The 12299-nt window shown below is 47.4% G+C and overlaps 1 protein-coding gene across 4 annotated transcripts in view; it reads right to left on the bottom strand.

Moving 5' to 3' along the window:
- AK7 (adenylate kinase 7) overlaps positions 1–9961 on the bottom strand; it is a 98637-nt gene extending 88676 nt beyond the window's left edge. The window contains exons 1-2 of one of the 4 annotated variants that reach the window (XM_054447400.2): positions 8979–9961; positions 2423–2611 (exon numbers count right to left, since the gene is read on the bottom strand). In XM_054447400.2, coding sequence (XP_054303375.1) covers positions 2423–2611; positions 8979–9083 — 294 coding nt within the window. In that variant the 5' untranslated portion in view covers positions 9084–9961. The remainder of the gene's footprint in view (positions 1–2422; positions 2612–8978) is intronic. The other 3 variants (XM_054447399.2, XM_054447402.2, XM_054447401.2) reach the window with 3 other exon arrangements.
- Between the last annotated feature and the right edge of the window lie 2338 nt (positions 9962–12299).

The following is a 12299-nucleotide window of genomic DNA, read 5'->3' as shown; positions in this document are numbered from 1 at the left end:
ATCCTCCTTTCTCCGAGACCTTCTGGAATTTTGCTTTGTCAGAGTGTCACTGTGTATGAACTAAGGCCCTGGACTGTTGCAGCCTTACTGCCAGCCTGAAGATAAAGTCATCCCTCAAGGAGGGCAGAGCCCAGGAAGGGGCAGGAAGAGGAGCTGGAGCCTGTGGATCAGCTCTGAAGCCAGTTCCACTTCTGGTCCACTAGCTACATAAGCTGATGAATTTCCTTATTTATTAAGCCAGTTTGGGTCACCTCTGTTTTCTATTACATGCGGTCCAACACAGCCCCAATTCATAGAGATAGCAAAGTCTTTAATAAAAATCAGTAGTACAAAGTCATACAAAGAGTAGTTTTGGGCTGGGTGTGGTGGCTCATTCCTGTAATCTCAGCACTTTGGGAGGCCAAGGCGGGCAGATCACCTAAGATCAGAAGTTCAAGACCAGCCTGGACAACATAGTGAAACCATGTCTCTACTAAAAATACAAAAAATTAGCTGGGTGTGGTGGCACGTGTCTGTAGTCCCAGCTACTCGGGAGGCCGAGGCAGGAGAATCGCTTGAACCCAGGAGGCGAAGGTTGCAGTAAGCCGAGATCGCGCCACTGCACTCCAGGCTGGGCAACAGAGTGAGACTCCATCTCAAAAAAAAAAAAAAAAAAGAGTGTTTTTGTAGGGGGGTCTAATAAATATGATTTTGGATATGTTGATTTAGCAATGCCTGCAGGACAACCGGGGACTGGTCTAGGAGGCAGCTGGACTTGGAAGCTGCAGACAGGCAAGAAAAGCACTGGCTATATGGGGAGCTGAAGCTATAGGGCCGGATAAGATTTAGGAAGGTCACCTGTTGTAGGAAGGGAGTGAGCTCTGGGGAAAACCGCATTTAAAGGGTTAAAAGAGGAAAAGGAGCCAGAGAAAGAAGCTGGGAAGGAGGGCTTGGGCGCTTAGTCAGTGCAGAGCCGAGGCACAAGAAGGGAAGGCGAGTTTCTCTCGGGAAGCCAGGCTGCTGCTGTGAAGCCAGGTGAGCTAAGCCCTCAGGAGTCAGGGGACTGCTGGTGATCTTGGCCAGGGCACCTCCTGTGAAGGGTTGTGGGCAGGGCCGGCCAGCATTGGATGGACCAGTGAATGGCGGGGGTGAAGGGGTGAGGCCTGCAAATGCGGCTGGTCTCCTGAAGTTCAGTGGCAGGGGCCGGGGCAGACAAAGACGCTGGTGGCAGCAGGGAGGCCAAGTTAAGTGTTTTTTACAGTAGGAATGATTTGAGCATATGTGTAGGTAGAGAGGAAGAAGCCAGTGGCAAGAAGAGAGAGAAGGGAGGTGAATGGGAAAGAATACCCAGAAGACAGGGGAAGGGGGTGAACGGGAAGGTCCCAAAGATGTCTGGAGGGGATGCATTTGTCCATTCCACAAGTGTTTATTGAGGCCACTTTGTGGCAGTGGCTGTGTTAGGTGCCACAGATACATGGATAAACACGGGGATAAACAAGTCACGGTCTCCACCCTCAAGGAGCTGACAGTCAGTGTCCATGGACCCCCACGGTAGACAGGTGATAACAACAAGTGTGAAAAGCATTATGATCTAGGCAGGCAAAGGATGATATGGGAGCTCAGAAAAGAGCTCAGAATCCAAACTGGGAGTGAGGGAGAAGTAGGAATCATGAACGGCTTCCTGGAGGAAGTGACACAAGTCTTGAAGGATGAATAAAAAAAAAAAGAGAGAAGGCCGCTCCAGGGTACAGCATGTGGAAAGCTGTATGGTAGGCTCCAGAAAGTAGCAGGCAGGGTAAGGGAGGAGTTGGCCCGGGAGAAGAAGAGGGCCACTTCTTCTCAGACATTTAAATGTCTCAGGACTAGGACTGTGTTGAATTTGTCACGTGGAGACAGCACTGTTTCTGGAGACAGCAACGGTATATTATTCCTGAGTGGTGCATTACCAAAGGATGTTTCTCTTAAAAAATTATTTTCATAAATATAAAACAGAGACAGGATCTTGCTATCTTGCCCAAGCTGGTCTCGAATCCCTGGCCTTAAGTGATCCTCCCTCCTCAGCTTCCCAAAGTGCTGGGATTACAGGCGTAAGCCACTGCACCTGGGCTATTTCTCCTTCACAGACGGCACCCATCATGGCACAGACTCGCCTTGGATAACACAGGGCAGAATATGCTGGAGAGGAGAATTGTATGAGTCTGAAAGTCCAAATTAGATCCATCCTTTCCAACACTATCTAATTTAAACTCTTTGCTTTGGCCCAAAATTGAAAGCAGGGTCTACGAGGTAAATCTCCATCACAGGAGAAAGCCATTCCCTCAACCTGGCCATGTCTGCGGAAGAGAGGGGAGGGGAGGCAAACAGTAAAACAAGTTGTCAAGGCGTTGGAGTGGAAGGTGACTCTTTCCTCTGCCTACTCCTGGCCAGAGCTTCTGGGACTTACAGAGTACGTCTCCACCGCAAAGTCAGGCCGCGGGCTCTCAGGCTTGGACAGCGTGCCCACAATCTGGAATGTGCCTTCCTTCACTTTGGTTGAGGAAGCTTCCAGCATAGCTGACTTATTTTCATCTTCCTCTTCCTCTTCCTCTGTAATTTCTTCAAGCGAAGCCCCAACTACACAGTTAGATAGAAACTGCAAGCAAACAGAAATTTCCCAAACGATAAGAGCAAATTAGAATCAGGGGGCCAGTGAATGATGATTCTAGAAACTTACCTTTCCCGAGTGCTTGCTGGGTGCCACCAAGGCAAAGCAAATGCTTTGCACACTGTCATCTCATTTCAGTTGATTGAATTCCTGGAGGAGTGGGTACTGTTATAATTCCCCGTTTTACAGATCAGGAACTCAGGGTCAGAGAGCTTAATTAACTTGTTTCCAGATACTGCACTCCTCTAGCAGCAGGCAGAGCTGGGTCACAGTGATGATGTTTGTGTTGTCCAACAGAAATATAGAAATGTAATAGGAGCCACATAGGTTATTTTATTTTATTTATTTTTAAAGATGTGGTCTTGCTATGTTGCCTAGGCTGGTTTAAACTCCTGGGGTCCTCCTGCCTCAGCCTCCTGAATAGCTGGGACTACAGGCACTTATGTAGTTTTAAATTTTCTAGTAGCAACATTTTAAAAAGTGAAAACAAAGGGTAAAATTAATTTAAATGTTGTGAGGTCAGGCGCAGTGGCTCATACCGGTAATCCCAGCACTTTGGGAGGCTGAGGCAGGTGGATCACTTGAGGTCAGGAGCTCGACACCAGCCTGGCCAACATGGTGAAACCTCGTCTCTACTAAAAATACAAAAATTAGCTGGGCATGGCGGTGCACACCTGTAGTCCCCACTACTCGGGAGGCTGAGACAGGAGAATTGCTTGAACCTGGGAGGTGGAAGTTGCAGTGAGCCGAGATTGTGCCATTGCACTCCAGCCTGGGCAACAGAGCAAGACTCCGCCTAAAAAAAAAAAAAATTAAATGCTGTGGTATTTAATGCAATATATCCAAAATATTATCAACTTAATATGTAATCAATATAAAAATTATTGAGATATTTTACTTTTTTATTTGAAATTCAACCTGCATTTTACACTGAAAGTACATCTCCATTTGGACTAGCCACATTTCTTTTTTTGAGACAGAGTCTCGTTCTGTTGCTCAGGCTGGAGTGCAGTGGTGTGAGCATAGCTCACTGCAGCCTCAAACTCCTGGCCTCAACCAATCCTCCTGCCTCGGCCTCCTGAGTAGCTGGGACTATAGGTGTGTGCCACCACGCCTGGCTAATTTTTTATTTTTATATTTATTTTTGTAGAAATGGGGTATTGCTGTTGTTGCCCAGGCTAGTGTGGACTAACCACATTTAAGTGTTCAATGGCTACATGTGGCCAGTGGCTACAGTATTGAATAATGAAATAGAAAGAAGTTGGCGAAGTTTCTCTTCTTGCTTTCCAAAAGCTATCCTTAGAAGTGGCTTCTGTGGTGATTAACAGTTTCATTCGTTTATATGTCAATACTTACTTACATATGTCAACAATCATTTTATTTTAATTTATCTATTAAGCATATATAAATAATCATGACATTACCATACCTTGGGAATAAAGATATAATAAAACCAAATACACAGAAAGTCCCACCTCATTTATTTTGATAGAAAACAGTCCAGGTTAGCATGCAAGATTGCCAGCTTCAACCTCCTATTGGAATGTATTTCTCCCAAGTAAATTATGTATGTTTTCATTTCATTTATCTCTCAAACATACATAGTCAATTTTATTATCCTCTTTCACAGTTGAGGAAATTGATGCCCAGCAAAAAGAGATGGGGCTGGGGTGGCATTGCCCAACTGGGTTGTAAGCCTAACGACGAGACACAGCTTCCATTTCTCTTATATTCCTCATATTCCCACTCCCATGTTTCTTGGAGCAGATGATCAGTAATTACCTGGAATTTGAGAAAGGCCCTGATTAATTAAGGACCAACTAGAAAATTCTGTTATTGGAAAGTTTTTCAAAAAGATCTCTGGACAGAGCATGGTGGCTCATGCCTGTAATCCCAGCACTTTGGGAGACCAAAGCAGGAGGATTGCTAGAAAAAGATCTCTGTATACTAAAAGAAGTTTCATTACAAAAATATTGTTATAAAAAATAATCAAGACCTTTGGGAGGCCAAGGCAGGCAGATCACAAGGTCAGGAGATCGAGACCATCCTGGCCAACATGGTGAAACTCCGTTTCTACTAAAAATACAAAAATTAGCTGGGTGTGGTGGCAGGTGCCTGTAATCCCAGCTACTCGGGAGGCTGAGGCAGGAGAATCACCTGAACCCAGGAGGCGGAAGTTGCAGTGAGCCAAGATCATGCTACTGTACTCCAGCCTGGTGACAGAGCAAGACTTCGTCTCAAAAAAAAAAAAAAAAAAAAAAAAAAAAAAATTCAAAATCAAAAGGGGATTAAGGAAGGAGATAAACTCCCTTCCCTCATTCTTTTTTTTTTTTTTTTTTTTTTTTTTTTTTCTGGAGACAAGGTTTTACTCTGCCCTATGTATACCTCCCAGGCTGGAATGCAGTGATGCGATTATAGCTCACTGCAGCCTCGAACTGGGCTCAAGCAATCCTCCCCGTTCTGCCTCTTGAGCAGCTGGGAAGGTAGGTGTGTGCCACCACGCCTAGATTCTCCTTCATTCCTAATCTCAATCATGTTCATGTCACCTCTCTTTTTTATACAGGTGACCCTTGAACAACACAGGTTTGAACTTTGTAGGTCCACTTATCCACTTATTTTCTTCCACCTCTGCCACCCCTGAGACCAGCCCCTCCTCTTCATCCTCTGCCTCAGCCTATGTAACATGAACACAAAGAGGATGAAGACCTTTAGGACAACCCACTTCTGTTTAATGAATAGTAAATATATTTGTCTTCTTTATGATTTTCTTATAAACATCTTCTTTCCTCTAGCTTACTTTATTGTAAGAACGCAGTATATTTTATGTGTACAAAATATGTGTTGACTGTTTATGTTATTGGTAAGGGTTCCTGTTAACAATAGGTTATTAGTAGTTTAGTTCTGGGGAGTCAAAAGTTATACACAGCCTACAGTCCCAGCTACTTAGGACACTGAGGTGGGAAGATCACTTGAGCCCAGGAGCTCGAGTCCAGCCTGGGCGACGTTAATGAGATCCATGTCTCTAAACATACATAAATAAGTAAGAGTTATGTGCAGAGTTTCAACTGTCTTCTCTATATCTGTATTTTTTTTTTTTTTTTTAAGGCAGATTTTTCCTCTGTTGCCCAGGCTGGAGTGCAGTGGTGCGATCTCGGCTCACTGCAAACTCTTGTCTCCCAGGTTCAAGTGATTCTCCTGCCTCGGCCTCTGGAGTAGCTGGGATTACAGGCGCAAGCCACCACACCTGGCTAATTTTTGTATTTTTAGTAGAGATGGGATTTTGCCATGTTGGCCAGGCTGGTCTCGAACTCCTGGCCTCAAGTGATCCGCTTGCCTTGGCCTCCCAAATTGCTGGGATTACAGGCGTGAGCCACTGCTCCCGGCCTGTATCTGTATCTTTTTGAAAAACAAAACCCCTAACCCCTGCGTTGTTCAAGGCTTCCCACTGAATTTAGAGTATAAACGAAACTCCTGGCCAAGGCCATCCATGACCTGGCCCTCTGTGCTGGCCTCTGCTCCACTAATCTATGTAATAAATTTCTATGGAGCACAGACCATGAGTGCATCCCCGCTTAGGAGCTGAGTAGGGCCACTTCTGGGCTCCCTGGGCCCTTCCTCCATTAAAAAAAAAATTAAACATTATATTTCTCAATTGCATGCTATAAAGACAAACACATTCATTGACTCTAAGATTTCATTTGTTTCCTTCTGATTTTAAAAGACATTAGCACACTTTTTGTGGGTCCCTAAAAGTCTCATGGACCCTGGGCATGGTACTTGCTGCACCTAATGAAGAAGTGGGCCCAGGAAGCCCTGGTGCACTGCCCCCTAGCCACTGTGCAAACAAAAGCCGCCAACCCTATTCCTACTTTGGAACCTGTGCCTTTGCTGTGCCCTCTGAGAACTATTTTCTCTGGCTTGAGCCTCATCCTGTGTATGTTAGATTAAATGTCACCTTTTTTTTTTCTAGATGGAGTTTCACTCTGTCGCCCAGCCTGGAGTGCAGTGGCGCGATCTTGGTTCACTGCAACCTGCGCCTCCCGGGTTCAAGCGATTCTCCTGCCTCAGCCTCCTGAGTAGCTGAGATTACAGGCGCCTGCCACCACGCCCAGCTAACTTTTGTATTTTTGGTAGAGACAGGGTTTCATCATGTTGGTCAAGCTGGTCTTGAACTCCTGACCTCAGGGACATTTTCTGTGTACAGATAAATCATCTATCTTCTCTATGTCTGTATTTTTTTGGAAAAACACAAATAAGATTATACTACACCTGTTTGGTAATGCTTCCTTTCTTTAAAAATATTTTGTTACAGTTTTGTTTGTGTCTTTGCTTCTTCTTTCCTACCTTTTCTGATAATTTGGAAGATGTATCATGTGTTTAGAGTCCCTTCTGGTAGATATAGGTCATATGTAATATACATGTATATTGTTTATCTTGTATAATTACATGCCTTAATCTCTGGTTTTTGTTTTGTGTGTGTGTGTGTGTGTGTGTGTGTGTGTGTGTGTGTGTGTGTGTGTTTTTGAGATGGAGTTTCACTCTGTTGCCCAGGCTGGAGCAAAGTGGTGCAATCTCGGCTCACTGCAACCTCCACCCCCTGGGTTCAAGTGATTTTCCTGCCTCAGCCTCCAGAGCAGCTGGGATTATAGGCGCCTGCCACCACGCCCGGTTAATTTTTGTATTTTTAGTAGAGACAGGGTTTCACTATGTTGGCCAGGCTGGTCTCGAACTCCTGACCTCAGGTGATCCACCCACCTCGGCCTCCCAAAGTGCTAGTATCATACCGCGCCCCACCCTAAATCTCTGTTTTTTGATGGATGCATTTTAGATGGTACACTGGGTTGACTAGCATCTACCCCCACCAAATTCCTGTCCTCTTAGAACCTGTGAGTGTGGCCTTATTTGGAAATAGGGTCTTTGCAGATGTAATCAAGTTAAAATGAAGCCATATTGGATAGGGTGAGTCCTAATCCAACAACCGGTGTCCTTATAAGAAAAGGGAAGTTTCCACACAGAGACATAGGGGAGAGAACACCATGTGAAGAAGGTAGCAGAGATTGGAGTCTACTGCCAAGGGGTGCCAAGAATTATTGGCAACTACCAGAAGCTAGGAGAGGGGCAAGCAACAGTTCTTCCCCTGGAGCTTCCAGTAGAAACCAACCCTGCTGACACCTTGATCTTGGACTTCCGCCCTCAAGAACTGCGAGAGAATAAATTCTGTTTTATAAGGTCATCCAGTTTGTGGCAATTGGTTACCACAGCCCTAGAAAACTAATACAGATTGTACGTACTGTAGCCTCATCCTATTTTAAGCAGATTTGTCCTGTTTGAAAGTGCAGTCATTAGCCTCAGAGAAGTCTGTCCAGGGTGAGATTAGATTTCTCTGTAGCTCTAGAGGACAGAATTAAGATGGACGGGTCCTCTCCACGGGGAATGATAAAATCATGGCTTTCTTTTGACAACTGATCATATTAGCATGAAGGGCCCTAGAGCCCTTTTTCTGAATATCTTCATTTTCCAGGGATAAAGACAGAGAAAGGTGAGGAAACTTAATGGAACTCAGGGACCCAAACAGTGTCTGGTCCATAATAGATGCTCAAAAACCATATATTGAAGAGATGGATGAATGAAAAACGCTTCATGGGCAATATAAAAATTTGATTTACTCACGCCTGTAATCCCTGCACTTTGGGAGGCCGAGACGGGTGGATCACGAGGTCAGGAGATCGATCCAGACCATCCTGGCTAACAGTGAAACCTCGTCTCTACTAAAAATACAAAAAATTAGCTGGGCGCGGTGTCGGGCGCCTGTAGTCCCAGCTACTCGGAGGCTGAGGCAGGAGAATGGCGTAAACCCGGCAGGCGGAGCTTGCAGTGAGCCGAGATCGCGCCACTGCACTCCAGCCCGGGCGACAGAGCAAGACTCCGTCTCAAAAAAAAAAAAAAGATTTATTTTCTCATTTAGCTGCCCGCTTCAAAATCGATGGAAGGGTAGAAAGAGAACCTAGTAGGAGGCCAGAGACCTGGAGTCTCCGTCCAGGTTCTGGCCTCAACTCTATGTGATCTTGGGCAAGTCCCTTCCTCCTCTTAGCCTCAGTTTCCCCTCATTAAAAAGAGGAACAGGGGATGGACCAGTGATCTCCAGACACCTGGGCTTCCAAGTAGAATTCCTTGTCCAGCCTGGGTGCGAACTGGGGTCCAGGGGGCATTGGTGGTGCCCAGGACGCGGGACCCTCCCTGAAGAAAGGCCCCGACAGCGCCTTGGCGCGCAGACCCTCGCTGGGTTTGCGGACCGGGGGCCGAGAGCTGGGAGCTGAGAGCTGGCGTGAGGCTCTGGGCCGCCGCCGCCGCTCACCTTCCCGATGTTTCCGCTGCTGTAGGAGTCCAACAGGTTTATAAATACCCTCTGGGTCCGGATAACTTTCTCCGTGGGAGCAGCGGTTTCCTCTTCTTCAGCCATGGTGGGAGCCGCGCTGGTTGCTAAGGTGAAAGCGTCACTCCCCTTGCCAAGGAGGCGGGGCCCGGGCCAGGGAGGCGGGGCCTTGGCGCCGGGCACAGCTTGCCGGGCGGGGAGGGGCGTGTCGTGGGCGAAGCAGGGAGTGCCGGGCGCTGGGCGGGGAGTGCTGGGCGGGGAGTGCCGGGCGGGGCGGTGCGTGTAGTGCCCGGCGCTAATCAGGGCGTGCCAGGCGGGGCGGGGCAGGCTGTGCCGGTCACTGGGCGGGGCGTGCCGGGTAGGGCGGGGAGAGTCGTGCCGGGGGACTGGGCGGGGCGTGCCGGGCAGGGAGGGGCTTGTCGTGCCGGGGGGCTGGGAGGGGCGTGCCGGGCAGAGCGGGGCGTGTCGTGCCGAGGGCTGGGCGGGGCATGCCGGGCAGGGCAGGGTGTGTTGTGCAGCGGGCTGGGCGGGGCGCGCCGGGCGAAGCGGGGCTCAGGGCTCGCAACTGTGCGCGCTGTCGGCTGCTGGGCGCCAGGCGGATGTCCCCGCGAGCGCTTTCCGCGGCGCCGCGCGTGCAGCCCGGGTCTCACCCTGGCTTGCTGCCCACTGGGAGCCCTTGGGCAGTGCACGGTTTCTTTCGGAGGCTCCCTGGGCGTCTGTCCCAGGGGGCTGTGTGATTGCTGTGCCTTTTTATCTCCATTGTTCGGAAAGTCTGGAAACACATTCGTGTGTCCGCTTGACCCGATGACTAAAAATAATGAGAATTCTGAAGAAGAGGGAATGGCCCACAGCCCAGGCCTCTCCCCGGCAAGTGGGAGTTACTCAGCACGCTCCCATGGCGTGGTCTGGCCGGGGCGACGGGACGTAAGCCTCAGCTGCGAAGAAAAGCTGTTGCCATGGAGTTTCGGGCTCGCGAATACCCGAGCGAGGCTAGTGTGGTCCCGCCTTGCGGCAGTTGCGGCTTGGTCCGCGGGCTCAGCTCCCTTGGGGGTTGTTTCCAGACGCAAGTTCCAGGAAGACCCCTGGTGTCGGCTGGGGGCGACCAGAGGCCGTGTGTGCCCGGGATTCGCTCACATTCACCAAGGGACGAAATTTAGACTTGATCGTTCCACAAGAGATTATACATGCAGTTGCTGAGATAAATCCACAAATTAAAAGATAACATTCAACTCGGTGATCACTGGACCATAAAGGTTGCGGTGGACTAAGAATACGCAGTTCCGTTGGAATAGCCTGATCATATTGAACTGTTTTCATGCCTTAAGCATTAATTAACTCCTTAAATGCAAATATTTAACACTTGCAGCAATTGTGTGTGCGTGGTTTCTTCTCGTTCTTTTTATTATTTTTAATAGAGACAGGGTCTCACTGTGTTTGTTGCGCAGGCTAGTCTCTAACTCCGGGGCTCAAGAGACTCTCCTGCCTCGTCCTCCCAAAGTGCTGGTATTACAGGCGTAAGCCACCACGCCAGACTTCTTGTTCTTTTTATTTTTAATTTTTAATTTATTTTTTTGAGATGGAGTCTCGCTGTATCACCCAGACTGGAGTGCAATGGCATAACCTCAGCTCACTGCAGCCTCGCCTCCCGGGTTCAAGCGATTCTCCTGCCTCAGCCTCCGGAGTAGCTGGGATTACAGGCGCCTACCACCATGCCCGGCTAATTTTTGTATTTTCAGTAGAGACAGGTTTTCAGCATGTTGGTCACGCTGGTCTTGAACTTCTGGCCTCAAGTGATCCACCCGCCTCGGCCTCTCAAAGTGCTGTGATTTACAGGTGTGAGGCACCCCACCTGGCCTTCTTCTTTTTAAAAAATACTGGTTGTTTCAAAAAACGGAGGTGGCCCAAGATCTCCAGACAGCTTGGAGGCTCTGGGCTTTCAGTCACTCATGAGACTTGGCTTTGCGTTTTAGCTCTCCAGTCATTTGTGGGAGGCTGGGACCAATCTTTTAACTTTCCTTAGGCTGTTAAATTGTCTGTAAAATAGGAGTGATACCACCAGCCTAACAAGGCTATTAGGATTAAATAAGACATATGTGAAGCATTTTCTGAAGTGGTCTCCAAAGGTAAAATTATTGCTTTTTTTTTCCTGCAAGGCTAAGGCACACTTGTACAGATGGGAGCCTTTATATTTCGTTTTTCTGTCCCCACCCCATTTTCTTTTTTATACATGCAACTCTCATTAAAACTTGTTTTGATAAACTAACGCTTTGAAGTTTTGCCAACTCAGTTTGGGAACAGTTTGCTCATAGCAAATTTATTATTGTTTTGAGATGGAGTCTTGCTCTATCCTTTAGGCTGGAGTGCAGTGGCACGACCTCGACTCACCGCAACCTCTGCCTCCTGGGTTCAAGCCATTCTCCTGCCTCAGCCTCCCGAGTAGCTGGGATTACAGGCGCATGCCACCACACCCGGCTAATTTTTCTATTTTGAGTAGAGAATGGGGGTTTCACCATTTTGGCTTGAACTCCTGACCTTGTGATCCACCCGCCTGGGATCTCCAATCCCAAAGTGTTGAGATTACAGGTGTGAGCCACCAGGCCCGGCAATTTTTTGCTTTTTTTTAAATCAACAAGAAAGTAATGTCAGTTTAAATGTAAAAGTATTCATGCAAGATCAGTGCAAAACTTAGAAAAGATACTTCAGCATTCTTTCAAATGACTTACTAGTTCAACTATTCTAAAATTCACCTGATTCATTTTCAAATTTTTAGTTTATCTCTGCATTCCTTGTTGATATGCAGTTAAGCAGGTAAACACTTTGAAAGTTATTCAACCAGTCATGGTACAATGAAATATAACTTACCTGTTTCTTTCATGAAATGAGCTTGCCATAGTTACAGGGGGGGTGGCTTCTAGATAATTTTATATATATTGGTAGGTTAAAAAAGGAGATTCTATTTTTTTTTTTTTTTTTGACATTGAGTCTCTGTCACCCAGGTTGGAGTGCAGGGGGCAATCTTGGCTCAATGCAACCTCCGCCTCCTGGGTTCAAGCAATTCTCCTGCCTCAGCCTCCCCAGTAGTTGGGATTACAGGTGTGTGCCACCACACCCAGTTACTTTTTGTATTTTCAGTAGCGATGGTTTCACCATGTTGGCCAGGCTGGTCTCAAACTCCTGATCTCAGGTGACCCACCCACCTAAACCTCCCAAAGTGCTGGGATTACAGGTGTGAGCCACCACACCCAGGCCAGAGATTCTACTAATTCTAGTATACCAACTAACATGTTTCCTTTGTTATTCTTT

Source organism: Pongo pygmaeus, chromosome 15 (genome assembly GCF_028885625.2).
Source record: "Pongo pygmaeus isolate AG05252 chromosome 15, NHGRI_mPonPyg2-v2.0_pri, whole genome shotgun sequence".
NCBI classification, from domain to species: Eukaryota; Metazoa; Chordata; class Mammalia; order Primates; family Hominidae; genus Pongo; species Pongo pygmaeus.
This window is presented reverse-complemented; position numbering and strand designations above follow the sequence as displayed.